The sequence below is a fragment of the Chrysemys picta genome, chromosome 3 (genome assembly GCF_011386835.1).
Source record: "Chrysemys picta bellii isolate R12L10 chromosome 3, ASM1138683v2, whole genome shotgun sequence".
NCBI lineage: Eukaryota > Metazoa > Chordata > Testudines > Emydidae > Chrysemys > Chrysemys picta.
Genome location: NC_088793.1, coordinates 140,239,771 through 140,259,596, shown reverse-complemented (window position 1 = coordinate 140,259,596; position 19,826 = coordinate 140,239,771). Strand labels below are relative to the sequence as shown.

The 19,826-nt window shown below is 41.1% G+C and overlaps 1 protein-coding gene across 2 annotated transcripts; it reads left to right on the top strand.

Moving 5' to 3' along the window:
* The first annotated feature begins 2,790 nt into the window (after positions 1-2,790).
* Positions 2,791-19,093, top strand: HNRNPU (heterogeneous nuclear ribonucleoprotein U). 2 transcript variants are annotated; one of them, XM_065589162.1, is made up of 14 exons: positions 2,791-3,641; positions 4,596-4,710; positions 4,845-4,918; positions 8,144-8,283; positions 9,847-9,946; positions 11,236-11,348; positions 11,786-12,049; positions 12,392-12,511; positions 13,091-13,219; positions 13,620-13,788; positions 14,317-14,562; positions 15,549-15,730; positions 17,505-17,576; positions 17,947-19,093. In XM_065589162.1, exons 1-14 carry the CDS (start codon positions 2,936-2,938, stop codon positions 18,067-18,069), a joined length of 2,553 nt encoding a protein of 850 aa, XP_065445234.1. In that variant the 5' UTR covers positions 2,791-2,935; the 3' UTR covers positions 18,070-19,093. The 2 variants fall into 2 exon arrangements, with proteins under 2 accessions (XP_065445234.1, XP_042704341.2); XM_042848407.2 differs by lacking the exon at positions 17,505-17,576 and having other exon boundaries at positions 2,795-3,641.
* Positions 19,094-19,826: the final 733 nt, after the last annotated feature.

Sequence of the window (19,826 nt, the reverse complement as noted above, 5' to 3'; positions counted from 1 at the left end):
GCCTGCATCTATACTAGGGGAAAGGCCAAACACCTTTTACCTCTCTTTAGCTGGTCCAGATTGATACGAGGCACCCATTTTAGGGTTGACTTAGAGCTGCTAAATTGATGTAAAAGGTATTAACCTTCATCAATACGAGGGAAAAGGTTGTGGTAGCCCTGATCTTTTTCTAATCTTTACAGACTCTGTGTGTGGAGGAGCTAGCCCTTGCTGCTGCCACCTCAACATGTTTGTGATGGGGATGGTGTCAAGGGCCCTTTGATAGTCAACTGGGTTGGTGGGTACAGAGTCCTCTCCCACCAGGATGGATTCAATTTATCTGAAGACAGAACAGTAATCTGAGGGGTTTTATAAAAACAAAAATTGTACTGATTTAATTATACCAGTACTATTTTAACTATACAACACCCTTAGAGTGGATGCACTGACACTGGTATAAAAGCTTTATATATAGAGAGGGGGAGGGAGAGAGTGATTGATTATTCTAGTTCAGGAAAGAAAATCGGCTATACCAGTATAAACTAGTATATGCTAGCTTTTATGCTAGTATAACTGTGTCCATATTAGGGGTTATACTATCATAACTATATCGGTAAACAATCACACCCATATCTGACTGAGGGCTTGTCTACACTACCCGCTGGATCGGTGGGCAGCGATTGATCCAGCGGGGGTTGATTTATCGTGTCTAGTACAGATGCGATAAATCGACTGCTGAGTGCTCTCCCATCGACTCTGGTACTCCACCAGAACGAGGAGCGCAAGCGGAGTGAAGACACCGCGGTAAGTAGATCTAAGTACGTCAACTTCAGCTACGCTATTCACGTAGCTGAAGTTGCGTATCTTAGATCGACCCCATGCAGTAGTGTAGACAAGCCCTGAGTTGTACCAGCATAACATTTCTAGTGTAGACAAGGCCTAAACTATATTGGTCTAAGCACCTTCATATTGGTATAACTGCCCACACTAAAAAGGGTTTACTGGTATAACTATGCTGTTATGATTAAGGGGGCACTGCTTTTGTGTGTAGACAAGGTCTTAGATCCAGGAGCTTGGCTCCTAGCATGCTTGTGTGAACTCTGCATACTGAATAGGTGTGGTCATTGGAGTCTGCACTTGGATTCTGATCCTGTGAGCCAATCTGTGCAGGCAGACCCTTTAGGGAACCTAACTGACTAACCTCTCCCCCCACTAAGCTGGGGGGGAGAGGTAGATACGCTGGAGGGTATGGATAGGGTCCAGAGTGACCTAGACAAATTGGAGGATTGGCCCAAAAGAAATCTGATGAGGTTCAACAAGGACAAGTGCAGAGTCCTGCACTTAGGACAGAAGAATCCCATGCACTGCTACAAGCTGGGAACCTACTGGCTAAGCGACAGTTCTGCAGAAAAGGACCTGGGGATTACAGTGGAGGAGAAGCTGGATATGAGTCAGCAGTGTGCCTTTGTTGCCAAGAAGGCTAACGGTATATTGGGCTGCATTAGTAGGCGTGTTGCCAGCAGATCGAGGGAAGTGATTATTCCCCTCTATTCCGCACTGGTGAGGCCACATCTGGAGTATTGCATCCAGCTTTGCTCTCTTCCCCCCCCCCCCCCCAATGATGTGGATAAATTGGAGAGTCCAGCGGAGGGCAGTGAAAATGATTAGGGGGCTGGAGCACATGACTTATGAGGAGAGGCTGAGGGAACTGGGCTTATTTAGTCTGCAGAAGAGTGAGGGGGAATGTGATAGCAGCCTTCAACTACCTGAAGGGGGGGTTCCAAAGAGGATGGAGCTCGGCTGTTCTCAGAGATGGCAGATGACAGAACAAGGAGCAATGGTCTCAAGTTGCAGTGGGGGAGGTCTAGGTTGTATATTAGGAAACATCACTTCACTAGGAGAGTGGTGAAGCACTGGAATGGGTTACCTAGGGAGGTGGTGGAATCTCCATCCATAGAGGTTTTTAAGGCCTGACTTGACAAATCCCTGGCTGGGATGATTTAGTTGAGGTTGGTCCTGCTTTGAGCAGGGGGTTGGACTAGATGACCTGCTGAGTCTCTTCCAATCCTAATCTTCTATGATTCTATGACATCGATGCAGGCACAGAGGTTCATGCACATCGATCAGCTCACAGGATTGGAGCCTTCAGTTCCACAGACTAACTCTATATTTTTTTTTAATTTTTCTAATGGATGATGTAGATAGGGACAACAAAGCTTCCTGGGGCAGGGACACAATACTCCAATTCACCCTTTTGGAAGGGGAGACTACAGCCTCCCTTCCCCCTTAGGTTTAAATGGACACTGCAGGGTTGTAGGCTGCAGTTTACTAGTCAGCCACACTTCCACTGCTCCTGTCTATAATCATTATCAATTAGTGCTGATAGCTACTACTGATATAGCACTTCGGGGCCAGGGCCTTTGGTGCTTTAAGGATGATGATACCCACCTACCTTTGTATATTTCAGATGGGGGGGGCAAGGCACAGAGCAGGGAAGGAACTTGCCCAAGGTCATACTCAGCCAGTGGTACAGGCACAAGTAACATCAGTAGCTCTTTGCTAAGAGCACTAGTCATGTTCCTCCTGCCCCGTGAAGGGTTCATACCTGCCCCTTTGTGGCGCTGGAAAAGCTGGGGGTAGGCAAGGTTGAATGCGCTGGGGCGTGTATTTACGGTAGTGGGGTTGGAGAGGCGCTTGGCGGTATTTACGGTAGAGGGGGAGGGAGGGGGTATATTGCGTGCGCGGGCGGGGCGGGCAGAGCTGCGTGCGCGGCCCCGCGAGGCGCGTCTCTCCCTCGCGAGCTCGGTGAAAGGATTTGGCGCCAGGCGGGTCCGCTCTGCAGCTGCCGCAGCCGCACGAACCAGCCGCGCCACCCACCCACCCGCGTCCCACCGGGGCCTCGACCCAGCGCCGCCGTCCGACCGAGCCCAGCGCCGCCAGGCACCGCGCCGCCGCCATGAGCTGCTCGCCCGTCAACGTGAAGAAGCTGAAGGTGTCGGAGCTGAAGGAGGAGCTGAAAAAGCGGCGTCTCTCCGACAAGGGCCTCAAGGCCGACCTCATGGAGCGGCTCCAGGCCGCGCTAGACCAAGAGGAGGCCGGCGGGGGAGGCCCCGCCAGCAGCGCCGCCGAGCCCGGCAACGGCAGCATGGAGGGGGAGGCGGCCGAGATCGGCCAGGAGGGAGGCCCCGACCAGGCCGCGGCCTCCACCGTCGAGGACGACGACGAGGAGGGGATGGAGGCGGCCGATGGCGACGCCATGGAGCTGGGCGAGGAGAACGGCGAGCGGGCGGGGGCCGGGGGCGGCCCGATGGAGGAGGAGGCGGGCGGCTCGGAGGAGGAGGAAGAGGAGGATGAGAACGGAGACGACCAGGGCTTCCAGGAGGGGGAGGACGAGCTCGCCGACGAGGAGGAGGCCGCGGCCGGCGACGCCAACGGGCACGGGGAGCAGCAGCCCCCGCAGCAGCAGCCGCCGCCGCTCCTGCAGCCCCAGCAGCGGGGGCCCGCCAAGGAGGCGCCCGGGAAAAGCGGCGCCTCGGGACCCCCGGCAACGGCTCCTGCCGACCCGGCCGCCGCCGCCGCCAAGTACCAGCCGCAGCAGCAGGACAAGAAGAAAGCGGAAGGCGGCGGCGGAGGCGGCCGCCCCGGGGCCCAGGCAGTCGGGGGTGAGTGTGTGGCCGGGCCGCAGCTCCCTCCCCGGGGCTGAGGGGCCGGGCGCGGGGGGGGGGCGGTTTCCGGGGTGAGGGATCCGGGCCCTTCCCCGCCGGCGATGGGATGCGCGCCCCTTTCCCCGCCGCATGTCTCCCCGCAGCGGCTGCGCCGGGCCCCGCGCTGCGGGCGGGGGTCTCGGGCAGGTGGGGTCACTGCGCGAGGGCGGGACCGTTGCGCCAGTCTCCGAGCGTGGCGGGGGGGCGAGGGGAAGGGGCTGCTGCGCCGTGGGGGAGGGGCGGTTACGGAGGGGCCGCTGGGGCGCGCTGTATTGTGCAAACGAACGCTTCGCGGCGTGACGTTGCTTCCGGCCTGCCTGCTCCTCGGGATCGCGTTTTTGGAACGTTCGGTACAATGGAGGCGGAATCCCCTTCCCTGCGGCCAGGCCCCATGCAGAGCGGCCCCCGCCGCCAAGCTGCGCCTGGCCATGCGGAAAGGGAGGCGCTGCAGTTCTGTAGTGCCCTTGTGCGCAGCTCCAGTGTGCTCTACGGAGAGGGGGTGGGGGAGGGGAAGGAAGATAGATGTAAATGATCTATTTAATGCAATGAGTTACTGGTCTCCTTTCTGCTTAACCTTTCTGTGCCCTGAACGCAGCAGGTGTCTTCTCTGTGCAGGGACAGTATAAATGAGGTCAGATTATTTTTCACAGATCTGACAATTCATGAAGTAACTTTCAATAATGGTCAGACGGTAGTGCTGCAGATAGGACAAGTTTGCATAATTTTTATTATTATTTTTCTCTAATTTTAAGAGATCTCTATGCTGGTATAATTTTATGGCAGCTAGGTGGTGTGCTCTTAAATTTTAATTGGAGACCTAAGGCTTAGGGAAATACTAATGTACAAATTAAAATGCATTTCTCCACAGGACCTACCTTAAACATTTTTTTTCATTTAAATTACTTTCTGTAGGAGATACTAAAACAGAACAACAAAAAGCTGGTGATAAAAAGCGAGGTGTGAAGAGACCACGTGAAGACCATGGCCGGGGATATTTTGAATACATTGAGGAAAACAAGTACAGCAGGTAGTGAAACTTCAAAGCACTAAATATTATTAGAGGTCTATCGATGAAAAGCCCTAAAAGCTAGGTATTAATTACGCTTTGTAAAAAAACATTATTAAGGAAAATGTATCAACATTTATTCTGTTGGTTTTTAGGGCCAAATCTCCTCAACCACCTGTTGAAGAGGAAGATGAACAGTTTGATGACACAATGGTTTGTCTTGATACTTGTAAGTATATCTGCTTTTTTGACTCCAGTGACAAGTTCCCTGCCCCCCGCCCCCCCCCCCCCTTTTTTTTTTAACTAGCTTGCTGAACTGTAGTAGGAACATGCAGGTTGACTCACCAGTAAAAGTTACCTGTGAAGGACTTTAGAATGAGCTTGTGCCATTTTTCTGCTTTTTATGATATATGAAGAGAGCCTGAAAGGCTTTACTTTGTTTTATTCCCTGTATGGTGTTTCTTTTAAACTTTAAAAAATCACCCCTGGTTTTGCTGGGGGCTGGGGGGAGGGGTTTCAGGATGTATATTGCAAAGGGGTATATCAAATCTATAACTAAGGCATTCCAAAATGTTCACCAATTACTAAACAGGTGTTAACAAATGAGATTCAAAGTTAGGAGAATGATGTACAGTGAGGGCATAAACCAAGTGAAGAAACTCAGTGGGCTGATTTAAATTGTGAACTTGATTATGAAATGGTATGTACTGGCTCTGTTATACTGTACAGCCTTTCTAACTTGGGAGGGAAGAGGCAGCTTACCACAACTTCAAAGATTAAACAATACACTGATAAGAGAGTATATATGGTGATGAAGTAACTGCTTTTTGGTTCGCTTAAGCCCTATTCTACAATAAGGAGTCTTTGCATTGATATTAATAAGTTAGAACAAACCATTAGTTGACTTCTAATTGGTCGTTAGTCATTAGTGCAAAGTAGGAATGTGTTGGTATGCATGGAGAATTCTTACCCACTTGTGTACAAGCTTTGTACAGCTGTACCTATCAGTCATTTGTATTAGCTGTGCATTAGTCTCAGGATTAGTTCAGCACTAATATGTCCAGTTCCAACTGTGTGTGATTATAAATTTACTACTCTGCATAAGTCAAAGGGAAGAGAATTACCAACTTGTGAGCCCTTGGTGCTGCCACTAAGGGTAAAGCGGGGGTGGGGAATGGGACTAGTTCTTCCAGATATGACATATCACTAGCGTTTAATGGTCTCCGTATAAAGCAGTACCATATTTTCTACAGTGCCTTGACACAATGGACAGTTACCATGTCAATTTAAAAAGAAACCTTATCCAGTCTGTTAGCTGCAAATTATATCCTTCACTTTCATTAAAGGGAACAGTCTAGATGACACTTGTCTAAAAGTAGCATACATAGTGTTGCAAGTAATGCTAAGATTACTATTGCTGAAAATTATAGAAATGTTTCATATTTCACTTTAAAACTGGGAAAATTTGGATTGACAGTCACATCAACAGAGAATACTTGTTAGATGTAGATTATGAAACTTAGAATTTTATTTATTTTTTGGAAAGTGCCTAGCAGTTAATTCAGTTTGATAGTGTTTCTTGACAGACTAGATTTCATTCTTAATTGAAAACTGCTAGTTGTAAGCAGCTGTCTTTTAATGATAGACCTTTCAGAGTGCCTAAGTAATAGCCGTGGTTTTATTGTACTACTAGTAGTGGTCTAGTTTTCTTGAACACAAGTAGTTATGCCATTGAAGTGCAGTCATTTTTACACAGATTTCAACTTAATATGAGCAGTGGCATGAGGAAACACTACATATGTATTGGTGGCCTGTATTTCCTAGAGTCCACCACAATTTTTAGATTACATTAAATTTCTATGTGTGTCAGCCTCTGGGCAACATTGATCCAGTTTATATATTCCTGACACTTCCATACAAAGTGGTGGTAACTTTCTAAATTAAAATTTTTAAAATGTTTTTACAAAACAGGTAAGCAAAACTATGCAAGTTTATCTCTAATCAGTTTCACTTTCTGGTTCGTATGCAATAATGTGTGGAGAGTATTGAAAGTGTTCTGAGAACTATGGATGAAAAGTATTTATTACTAGTACAAAATAAATTTCAGTTGCAAACACTATGGTGGTAGAAGGGGGTCATTCCATACAAACAAAATGAGAATTCTAGTAATACTAAGCTCCTTAAATCTTAGACCTAAAGTATGTGTCCTGTTAAGACTTCTTAGTTTTAAGAATATCACAAGATGCAGCGTGTAAAACAGTACAGTTCCTTTGTGCATAGAGTGGTTACTGTTAACTTTTAACGTTTAGATGCTGTTCTAAATAGAAGTGGGAAGGCAAGTCTTGTACATGGGCAGGATAATATATAGTTCGCTAAATTTTAGCGTGGCTGTGGCTTCTAGTACATTCTTGGGCACTTCAAGGGCTGCATCCAACACCTCATGTCCCCATGGTATATTGGCTTGTTATGGCTTTAGATATGCTGTTTTTGTTTTCTAGAGGCTTCCATGCTGTTACTGGCCTCAGCTTTTTTGGGACTAAGGTTCCAACTGTGCACTAGTAGTGTGGTTTTTGTTTTGTTTTTTTTCCCATGTGGCACTTTTTTCTCATTTTGAAGGATCATCTTCTGCCATGCTCTCCCTGTGTAAGCTACCTATATCTGATTTGGAGTATTTTATTTTAATTGGCTAAATTAATATGGCTACTTGTTAGTAATGTAGACAATCACATATATAGAGCTTTTGGTACTTGTTTGTATCTTGTTAATATTGTTCTTTAGAGCCTGTTGTATAAACTGTTAGCACCTGTCAGTGTTTAAGGCTATTTTTAATGTCTGCCTGTAAACAGTTACCTTTGTTACACCACATGGTAAATAGAAATTAGAAATAAACTTTAAACAGTGGTGTGTAGACTCACTAGCAGCAGATTTTTATAGGAAATTGGGAAACTTCAATAAATGTGTAAAACTGATTCAGAACACACTCATCAGGCTTCCTCGGGGCTTTCTGGTTGATCAGCTATCTGAAACTTCGGGCTGGGAAAGTACCCCACCAATATTTAGCAAACCACTTGGTTTATTGAAGTGTCCATATCCAGGAGCAGGAGAGCTGTGTTCCGGTCATGCCTCATATGGAATAACTTTGAAAAAAATAAATACTGAAAACGATATAGAACTTTCTGAAATTAATTGTAACTAAATTTAATAAATTGTATACCAAAATTTTCTAACATGAGTGCCTAAAGTTGCATCTAAAGTTATATCCGGGCATCTAAATAATTTCATGAGTTCTGAGCCCACTTGCAATCAACTGCTTGGCACTTTTGAAAGTCAAATCACCTATTTAAGTTCCCAAAATTAGACATCCATACTTAACAATATTTATGAACTAATCTGTTTAAATTTCAAACATACATATGAATAGCAGTAAACAGTATGATTTTTATTATATTGACAGATAACTGCGACTTGCATTTTAAAATCTCAAGAGACCGTTTTAGTGCTTCCTCTCTGACCATGGAAAGTTTTGCCTTTCTCTGGGCTGGAGGGAGAGCTTCCTATGGAGTTTCTACAGGCAAAGTCTGCTTTGAAATGAAGGTAAATCAGATTATTACTGTTTTAGTGGGGAATGATCTTGAGCATGTGTAAAAACTTTATTGCTCATCATGGTATAGCAGGAATTTTACAAAAATGTAATTCCATTCAATTGTAGCTAGATCAGATAGGATAAATCCAGAGCATAGGGATTTTTAATCTTTCTCTATAGACCAGAGGAACAATTTTATTTAAAACATGAAAAATAACACACTTAATTGGCAAAAATGCTTCCTTTTATACAAAGACTCTACAAAATGCAGAGATTTACATTTGAATCATGTAGCTATAAACAAGGCTTGGAAAAACTTACCTGACACCAACTAGCCAAGACCACCTACAGTCTAAAGGAATGAAATGGTACTGTATTTAACTGTAATTTAACCCAGCAATCTCATTCCTGGCCATACCCAGTCATCTGCTTACGCCACAGGAGTTGGTAATTTTACCAGACAACTAATAGTCAGGACTCCGTCTCCTAGCTGAAGCCAACACTTCCCACCTGCCGGGAAAGGGGTGGGTGCTGAAATTACTACCAGGTATTGGTCCTTGTCGTGGTTTACTGCCTCCAGCTTATGCCTTAAATTCTTAGGCCTTTTCCTTTCGTGCACCCCATTCACAATTCTAGTTGCTTTTTGTTGTTTCATGCAGTGCCCTTAGGCCTCCTGGCTGCTGCAAGGGTTGGTAGGTGGGTATCTCCTTTTACCCAGGCTCCCTTAATGAATTATTCTTGGTGCCTGCTGACATTGCCATTACTGCTGCAGCTCCAATTGTCTTGTCTGACGTCGTCAGCGTCATTCTGCTTATATGACTTTGAAGAGCAGAGGATTCTGGTTAGTCTTCACTTGATACAGCTTGGCGAAGCTCTGAGCAGCAGCAAATATATGGCAGCTAGCTATCTTACACATTTATGGGGACTTAAGGGTGGTTTTTTTTTTCTTCTTTGTAATCATAAGAGTAATACGTCTTTAAACAAAGCATAAGTTCTGCAAACGCTGGTACTCATAATATTTGCCTAAAGAGCTGTTTGCTATCAGTCCCTTGCTATAAAAGAAATACTGTTAAGCTTTAAACTGTCCTTGTATCACTACAGCCAAAACACTGGCTTAATTTCTTCATGTAATATTGCACTTTAATCTGTACCGTATTGGCTAGAATAATGTTCACTTTTTTATGCATGCAGAGTACTGACATATTACCATGCAGAAAAGTCGACTGAATTTTTTGTTCAACATAATACTAATTTTAAAGTTAGAAGGGCTCCTTATACTTCAAATGTCCCAACCTCTCCATAAACAAAGCTCTTGAAATCATACGCACCTTTACATCCTTAGCCAGAAGATATAAGTACTTGGTAGCTGACTTGTAGTTCCAGAAAGTTTTAACTCAAGACTACTTTAACTCTTTCCCCACTCCAACCCTCCCCCCAGTAATACCTGAAAATGTAGTATGCTCTTATTTGTACTTAATATTTTGAAGCCTGTATTAAGAGGTGATGCAAAATATTATCTTCAGGAATCTGTCTTGTTTCATTTCACTTTTTAATCAATTTTTGTTTAAAAACAGGTTACAGAGAAGATTCCTGTTAAACATCTGTATACAAAAGACATTGACATACATGAAGTGCGGGTTGGCTGGTCACTGAATACAAGTGGAATGTTGCTTGGTAAGACTTCAAAATATGTCAGTCAGTATTATTTAAATTTAGCTAAAAGGCATTCAGCCTTTTTTTGATGACCACCTCACTTCTTATGGAGTAACTAAATCTGTATAGGCTTTTTATTTTATTTTATTTTTTTTACTGTTGGTGATGCCTCCTAAACACACTTAAAATAGGCATTGTATCAAGTGATTCTGTGAAGACAGTGGCTTTGAAAGGAGGATACACTTCTTGGACCAAGGTATAAGGGCTCTTGACTTCGCAAGAGCTGTGCCTCCCTCTTAATGATAAAAAGCATCAGCTATGTAGAATAATTCTGTATAATTTTTGCTCTGCATATAACCTGGCACAAGACTGACTTGAAGAGCAGATTGCTAAGTATGTTGGCACAAGTCCAGAGAAAGAAAAGGGTATTACTCTCAGAATTATTAATAGGAAAATAAAGAATTATGTGGTGATGCTACCAAAATTCTTTCACTTTTGAAAGTGGGTAGGAGGGAAGAATATTCTACTGGATGAAAGGAAATTATTCTCCTAGTATTCTGCTGTCTAAATATTTAAACACCCACCATTGTTGGTGAGGCGCCATCTTTGTAGAACGTTTGAGTTCCATCTGTTTCTGCTGCAGCAGCTGTAAACTAGTATTTTTAAAGGTGTGCTGGTGTACAAACTATTTTTCAGAATTTAAGATAAAGTTTTAATACCTGTCTACTGCGCTTGTTGAAATGTTCACTATTGAATGAATAGTAATTTGGAGCAGCATCTGGTGATGGTATAGGCTCCTTCTTAAAGATAGTTCTTAGCTGCCATCTAATTCGTTTCAGTAAAAGTCAAATGTGTTTTAAAAACTAAAGATGTAGTCCATTTTGACAGTTCGTAAGGTAGAATTCAGGAACTGTAGCTCATTACTAGAGTGAGTAGAGAAGGCCAAGAACTTCAAGGATGTAACAATCTATGATCTAAATTTTTTTAATACTAGAAATATTTAAAAGAACAAAATGCTGGAAAACAGATGGCCTTAGAGTAATTTGGAATATCTGATTTATTTGTTTTGATGTCTAGCTGCATTTTTTTTTCCCCTCTTGTTTTGGAACTCCTACTAGATAATGGCCTGTGGTGAAGTAAATGCAAAATGAGACACAGCACAGTTCATTTGAATGAATATATTCTTTTTTTTTTTTTTTTTTTTTTTTTTTTTTTTTAGAATGTTGACAACTCCTTTAAAAGTAGTTAATCTAGAACACAAGATTGTAGCTAGTCACTGTAGTTTTTAAGTTGTCTTTTTCTTTCACCAGGTGAAGAAGAATTTTCTTATGGATATTCTCTAAAAGGAATAAAGACATGCAATTGTGAGACTGAAGACTTTGGTGAGAAGTTTGATGAAAATGATGTGATTGCGTGTTTTGCTGTAAGTTTTCCACTATTTTTATGTTTTTGAAACTTGAATTTTCTGGCTTAGTTATGTGGGAAAGGCTGACCTGATTCTAAAAAACTGGAGCCAGATACTTGTATCTTAAACATTCTGGTTAATTTTCTTAGTGTTGGTACATTACTTGATGCATGTTTAGCTGAGTTAAAGCCTGTATGGAAGACATTGACATTGTACAAAGTTTGATAACTTTTATCTACATTTACCTTAAGGGCTGCATTTTTTTTTATGTCTAGCAAAACTTTAAATAAGATTAAGTTTGGTTACTTGTATTGCGGACAAAAAATGGAAACTGAGATTCCATCATGAACTCTTGATAAAAGGAAACTTGAAGTGATTATGTACAGAGTACTTGGATTCCTACTAATTTGGTCTTTATACTAGTGCAAGTTAAACTTTGTTTCATATATTAACAGAATTTTGAAGGCGATGAAGTGGAACTCTCATATTCCAAGAATGGGCAGGATCTTGGTGTTGCATTCAAAATCAGTAAGGAAGTTCTTGATGGGCGACCACTCTTCCCACATGTTCTCTGCCATAACTGTGCAATTGAATTCAACTTTGGTCAGAAGGATGAACCCTACTTTCCCATACCTGAAGAGTATAGCTTCATTCAGAAGGTTCCATTAGAAGATCGGGTTAGAGGACCAAAGGGACCTGAACAAAAGAAAGACTGTGAAGTAAGTGAGATAGTTTTCTTCAAAAGAACTAATGGTTTTTTAAAGCATATTAATCTAATTGCAGTAATCCTATTGAAAATCTTACTACACACAACTAGTTTTGGCCATCTGTGTGGATACTAGTTCTCGAAACAAGTAACGTATGATGTTAAAAGTCGTTAAATTTTATAAAGTTTACCAATTTGGATCCATTCAGATGTTTCTCCATATTTAACTAAATGAAACAAGTAAAGCAATAATTGGCATAATTATGGCAACATTTTTTGATAAGTTGCCAATTAGCACAGCTTCTATATTTGGCATTCCACTTAAACTATAACAATCTAAACCATGTCATAATAGGTGGTAATGATGATTGGCTTGCCTGGAGCTGGGAAGACTACATGGGTTTCCAAACATGCAGCAGAAAACCCTGGAAAATACAATATCCTTGGAACAAATACAATTATGGACAAAATGATGGTAAGTAGTGGCAGGACTGAGGTCTGTCAGTAGATTTATAAAAGTTGAAAGCTCACTTGGATTTTTGTTCTTTCCCATACTATTTGTGATCTTAAATGTCAAAGTATTGAATAGTTCTTTGGGTTTTGGGAGGCTTAAGGAATTTTGACTAAACAAAGTAAATATAGTATGAATTACAGCAGGCTTCTAAACCTTATGTAGTATATGTTCTTAGTAGAAATCAGATTTCTTTGGTTGACCTAGTTATGAAATATCTTAAAAAGCAATACAGGACAAAAATACTTGAGGATGGGTTACACCTCTAAATTCTGACATGCATTGTAATGCAGTAATTATTATTTTTGGATGATGTCTGTAGTGAGTATAAAGAGGAATATTGCTCACTTGCCATAGCAGACTTTTTAAAGAATTAGTGTTCCTTTTGTGGGATATTGTTAAGAACATCAATTCAGATAAGTTTGCAATGCTTCACTTGGCTTAAAAAAAATTAAGCCTTCAATGCCAGATAAAAGCACTTAACAAAGGAATAGGTCAGCAACAGGAGGAGTACTACTATAACTTTGGAATATGTTTCTGTAGGTTGCAGGTTTTAAGCGGCAGATGGCTGACACTGGAAAACTTAACACACTGTTGCAGAGAGCTCCACAGTGTCTTGGCAAGTTCATTGAGATTGCCGCTCGTAAAAAGCGGAACTTCATTTTGGATCAGGTATAAGTTACAGTGTATGAAATTTAATTTTTAAATTAGAATGGCAATAACTAAGTGGGATTCAGGTTTAGAATCTAGCAGCTGTTTGTTGCGCTCTTCCACTTTTCCTGCTTACCTCATTGAGGAGGCCAAAGGTTGAACTGTACTACAAGCATTTTTAATCACTTCATATGTCATAATTTAAGCTTTCTCCAAAATTGTGGGGTGTTGAGGGAAATAGTGTTCACATCCAAAGAGTGTAAGATTTTTGTAAAGTTGCACCATGCTACATCTTTCCTTCCACTTACATGTAAAAGTCATTGCAAGCTCTTGTAGAGATGAAATTTATACACCATAAGTTTAACTTCCTTTAGTTCTGACAATGACAGCTACGTGTAGTAAGTTACTGCATTTTTTTCAGACAAATGTGTCTGCAGCTGCGCAGAGGAGAAAAATGTGCCTGTTTGCAGGCTTCCAGCGCAAAGCAGTTGTTGTTTGCCCAAAAGATGAAGACTACAAGCAAAGAACACAAAAGAAGGCAGAGGTGGAGGGAAAAGATCTTCCAGAGCATGCAGTTCTCAAAATGAAAGGCATGGAACATAATCCTATACTGTGTTTTAGGATGTTGAGTATCTGTTTAAAGGGATAATGTAAATTTTTAGACTTCAAATTTGCTTACCTTAAAACAGTTACACTAAAACCTAGAAACTGGAAGACTATTGTAGCTTTGTAAGACAACACTATATTGTGTGTTCCCTCTGCTGCAGTCCTTAACACTACTCAGTCATGCTGATATGCTCCATGCAGATGCACAAAGCTGTCGTGGCATAAAGTGCCCTATTTATAAAAAAAAAAAAAATTAAACATGCTTGGCAGACATTGATGTTTGTTCTGAGTGCAGGTTTCAAAAAATTAATAGGCAGAATATTTTCTAGCTTTGGATAGTATTAGCAACTTCTTGGTGAACTGTTTGCTTCACTTACCGCTCCTCAGTTTTGTCTTCATATTCAGTGATTCGGTTTCTGGAATTTTGTCCCTGCTCTTGGAGGAGGAGTGAGTAAAGGGTTTAATTTTATCTCAATGGGTATTCTGAACATCCAGGGTTTTCTCCTTTATAGGAAACTTCACACTGCCGGAGGTAGCAGAATGTTTTGATGAAATAACCTATGTAGAATTACAGAAAGAGGAGGCTGAGAAGCTCTTGGAACAATATAAAGAAGAAAGTAAAAAATCTCTTCCTCCTGAAAAGAAACAGAATACTGGCTCAAAGAAGAGCAACAAAAAAAGTGGTAAAAATCAGTTTAACAGAGGTGGCCAGAGAGGACGTGGAGGATTCAACATGCGCGGCAACTTCAGGGGAGGAGGTAGGCCTAGAAACAGACCTGTTAACTTTATAGTCATTTCTGGCTTTGGTGTTAACCTTTGACTGTAACTGGTTCATTACCTTTATGCTGGGGAAAGCTTGACTTCAACTCCAAATATACTTGAAGAGGAAGTCAAGACATTAGCAAAATATTTTGCCAACTACCATATATACTTGTTCATAAGCCGAATATTTTTGGTAAAAATGACACATCAAAGAGCGTGGGTCGACTTATAAACAGGTCTACACCAAAATTTGATGACTTTAAACTATGGAATCATTGAATTGAATATCTAATACATTGTCGTTTTGTTTACCTGGAGCGTTCACAGGCACGGAGCCGCTCAGCTCCCTGAAGTGGCACTCCCGCAGCTCCCATTGGCTGGGAATGGCGAACCGTGGCCACGGGGAGCTGAAGGGTTCCGTGCCTCGGAACAGTCCAAGTTTTTAAATAAATAATCCCGACCTGCCAGTGGCTTACCCTGACGGGCTGGGAGCCAAAGTTTTCCAACCCCTGAAATATAGGGTCGGCTTATGAAAGGGTAATGCAGTTTTTGCTATTTTTACTTAATCCATTTTGGGGGATTGGCTTATAAACGAACGGGCTAATGAACGGTAGACTGGGTAACTTAAATTATGGACTAATTTAAGAGGGAACTAGAGATCCTATACTGTATTCATATGGCTTGTCAAGGACACTGCTGCTGAATTTTCACATTTGGATTTGGTGTTTTGGTTTTGCAGTACATTGGTGTCTCTGGATGTTTTAATCAATTAGATAGGTATCAGAAATTTCCTATTCAGGCATTCTTTTTCATTTGAAGCCAGTGGGCTTGGCATCCAAATCCATTAGGCAAAACAAATCTTCCTTAAAAATGTAGTATGTGTAAATCCTAGGATTTGAGAGATGTCTGCTATATCAGACAATAGTTTTCATATAAGAAAGAGTTGTCTAACAAATGCATGTTTTTGTTTTTTCTTCCACAGTCCCTGGGAACCGTGGTGGATACAACAGGAGAGGTGGCAATATGCCTCAGAGAGGAGGTGGCGGTGGTGGGGCAATTGGCTATCCATACCCTCGTGGCCCTGTCTTTCCAAGCAGAGGTGGTTACTCAAACAGAGGAAACTATAACAGAGGTGGAATGCCCAACAGGGGGAACTACAACCAGGTAGGTAATGCATTCTGTAGGTGTGCTAAAGCTGACTTACCAGGCATTTAAGGCAATGTCTTATTTGAAAGATTGCAGTGGTAATTTACAAATTTGCAGGTTGAAGCATGTTGATTCAGTTTTTAAAAAAAACAACTCTCCTGTGATAGTGGTATGGTGAGTTTGTGTTTAAAAGGCCTGTCTATTTTAGGTAATTTTGGCACTTGCTAACACACATGGTACCAAACTTTTATTAAACGTTCTTCGAGCTGGTGCATCTGGTATAATTGGCAAGATTTTAAGCCTTTGCTTGCTCCTGTTAAATCAGAAGAAATTTAGAGCTCTTGTTTTTGCAGTCTAAGCACACTGCAGCAGAATTTTTCATTACATTCCCACAAGGTATTTTCCATGTGTTTGAAAGCTACAATCACTGGTCTAAGCACTTCACTATCCACTCTTCCACCACTAGTTCTTTGGTGCCCAACAGCAGTTAAGGCAGTTCATTGCTGCCCCTGCCACACCTGAGGAGGGAAGGTAGGAAGCACGAGCTTCCTACATTAACAGTTAACTGGTTTAATAGAAGTGTTCACATAGAATTTTTAAGTGAAAGGGACAGCACCTGTGTAAAATGCTTCTGAAAAAATACATAACTAAGAAAGCATTTTCACAAATTTAATAGCAGTAACCCAGTAAATGAATGTACTTGTTCTATGGAATATGTGGAGGCATATGTAGGCTCAAAATTACAGGAGCTACCATATCCAGACTACCAAGACATGAAAAATAACACGAGGGACTGTGTTCCATGTACACTGTCCCTAGTATCTCCCAAGATGTACAGATATGCAAGGTTCCCCTCACATTAATGCAAGTAAAGTGAAATGTAACTGAAGGAGAAAGTTTAGTAACAAAAGGGATGCAAAAAGGAAATATGAATTTTAACTGTTTCAAGCACTACAACACAATATGTGCACTGCTCATGGTTTAAGAGTGGCCATGTCACTTGTATGATGTGTGAGGACAAATGTATCCCAATTTTGGGGGCTGATCTGATGCATCATGCACTAAGTTAAGTATTCTGAGGATCTTCATAATAGCTGTTTGTGATCTTAACAGCACCAATGGAACTTAATTGCTACTCCTTCAAAATCGACAGACTTCAGTGCAGGCATTCAAAAGTTTTATGTTGGCTTATCTTGGACTGTTTGAAAGAGCCAGCAGATGGAGCCCAAGCTATATAGACTTACTTGAGAAACTTCCCAAATACTTGATGTTAAACCAGAATGCTGCATTTCTTCCAATATAGTGAAAATTCTTAAGTACACTTCCATAGTGTGGCTTGCATCCCAAACTCTGTGCACCACCCTTTTCTCTCATTCATTATTAAATAAACCATATCTTTGCCTGATCACATAATATTCTTTGTGGCGACTGCAACAGTTGCTTACATGAAAGAATAGGAACATATTTGTATTTATAGTTGTCTGAATAGAATTAGCCAGCTGGAAACAAGCCAAAACTGGATTTGGCTTGGTCTTCAGACCACCACCAGCAGCAGCAGTTTGAGAGCTACTGGCTTATGAAACCTATCAAATCCAAAACCACCCACCCTCACCAAATATAAATCTTCTGAAACAATGGAGAGAAATGTAAGCATTTTAAGAGCTTTTCAGTATCTCTGTAAGGTTTGTACCATGATAGGTGCACTGGTAAGTCTTGGATTCTCATGCATACCCTTCTGGAATGTGGCCTACAACTGATGTTGTCGTGTTCTAAAAACACCTTCTTGTTGCAGAATTTCAGAGGAAGGGGAAATAATCGTGGCTACAAAAACCAATCTCAGGGCTACAACCAGTGGCAGCAGGGTGTAAGTAACTTCTGAGACTTTTCTTTAAGTCCTTAGGAATTGACTCACTCACTTCACATGTGTGAAAATGCTGTGCAAAGTTGTCTCAAAGTCTAGGATATTTTGCATTTCAGCTGTGGCTTATTGATTATAATGGCTGTCAATATATTTGGTTTCTTCTCAATATGGCATTACATTAAACAATATGACGCCTCCTGTTTCTTTTACACAGTTCAGATATTACTGCCAACTGGAAAGTTGTTCTTCTTCCCTGGTTAGTTAGCTTGTCATCTTAATTTTCCTTGTAATATGTATTTAATGCAGGAAAGTGAGCTGTGAGTAATGTCTGGTTATGGTTCAAAATTAATTATTATTTATCCATCTATTGCAGCAATTCTGGGGTCAGAAGCCATGGAGTCAGCATTATCACCAAGGAATATTATTGAATACCCAAATAAACGAACTGATACATATTTCTCCAAAACCTTCACAAGAAGTCGACTGTTTTCTTTAGTAGGCTAACTTTTTAAACATTCCACAAGAGGAAGTGCCTGCGGGTTCCTTTTTTAGAAGCTTTGTGGGTTGATTTTTTTTTCTTTTCTTTTTTTGTACATTTTTAATTGCAGTTTTTAAAGTGATTCGTAAGAGAACCTCAGCATTGTGCACGATAAGAGAATGTGTCAGTATTTTCAGGGTTCTACATTTTTATCTGTAAAATGTGACTTTTTTTTTTTTACCACAACAAAATGTAAAACGTTGCTTTGTACCTGGTGTCTTTTTATTAAAGAATTTTCTCCTTTTTCCTCCCTCCCCCAATTTCTAGGGAAACAGTCGTGAGTCATTGTCACAATTGAATAGAAATGTTAGCAACCAGATTCATGTAGAGGCTCATTAGTGGCCCTCTCATGAATATCATGAGACTATGTAATGGCTCATATTACACTCCATCCTCTCTATGGCAGTTTCTGGGTGGAGGGATTGGGATAAGCAAAAGTTTCTGGCAATAACTAGAAAGGTTTTATAACATTTGGAGTTCAGCAAAACTTGGGGGCAAAAGAGGAAACCTGGAGCTTAAATAGTGAAGGTGGAGTGCATGTAGAAGAGCTCTTAAAGTGTAAAACTTGGTTGCATTAATTGTGAAGGCTCAAACTTGTGAAGGTACAACACCATGAATTCTTTTCCATTTGTTCTGCATTTTGATTCTGAAAAGAAGCTGGCTTTGCCCATTTCTTATTAAACAAAACTTGTTGTAAATCCAGTTGTCTAATGGGATCTATATGAAGTTAGCTGTGTGTCTGTATAACCCCTTTTCCCCCAAAATACTTGTATACCTAGTGTGCTTGTAGTAGTTACTCCACCATTTTTGTAAGCTTAATGAAACTGTGAGTCACCCATTTTTATATCTTAATTTTTAATCATGTCAATTCTCAAATGGGTGTATCTCCTTAAGCCTGCTGATTCCTTTTTTCTCTTTAAAAAAGTAGGTGGAGAGAAATTTAACTTTAGACGTTTGTTTGCAATAAAATAAATTCATTTTACTCTTGTTTTTGGGATTCTCGCCATCAAGGTCTTAAAATCCCTTTTAAAACTCTTTCAGAGGAAGAAGAGAATGTACAAACTATTATGTTGGACAGTTCCAATGCTTTACTCTGTACACTCTAAAAATACTGAAAGTGAAAACTGGTAGCTGCTGTAGTAGAAATATCAAAGTGGGATTTGTTGCTGTGGAAAACTTGCTTGTAAAGGAACTACATTTATCAGTCTCATAAGACAAATGTTAACCTAGCTGAAAGAAAAGTCTTTTCATTAAACTTCCATATGACAGTAAATTGTTCCGACCTAATACATTACCCACTGCATATGATCTTTATAAACCCTCCACCTATCTTGAAGGAAGAAAAGTCTTTTTTTTTTTTTTTTAAAAGCCACTTTACATAGTCTTGTTTTATCAAATATTTGAGCGTTCTGGGATTTAGCCTTTGATGTGGATTGTACTGACTGTGTAAAATCAGTTTAAACAAATCCAGCTCTTTCTGTGAAATAGAAAATAGGGAGGGAAGAGAACAAAGGCCAACTGTAACATCTTAAAGCTCCAGTTTCACTGTAGCAGTACTGTTCAATTATAAGCATATACACAATTGTTGTAATGTTATTGTTGGCTAATTCTTGGCCTACATCGGTCACATTATACGGGCAGGCTGGATACTATTGACCTAAAGCTAGAATTATGACAGATGTAAATACACCTTACCACTAGTACAAAGAGGTAGG

What these genes read in the sequence shown, in the direction of transcription:
- HNRNPU (XM_065589162.1), top strand. Translation starts at nt 2,936, where the DNA reads ATGAGCTGCTCGCCCGTCAACGTGAAGAAGCTGAAGGTGTCGGAGCTG. An exon ending in CGGCAACTTCAGGGGAGGAG is followed by an intron (nt 14,563 to 15,548) that starts GTAGGCCTAGAA and finishes TTTCTTCCACAG; the next exon opens with TCCCTGGGAACCGTGGTGGA. An exon ending in ACAGGGGGAACTACAACCAG is followed by an intron (nt 15,731 to 17,504) that starts GTAGGTAATGCA and finishes TTCTTGTTGCAG; the next exon opens with AATTTCAGAGGAAGGGGAAA.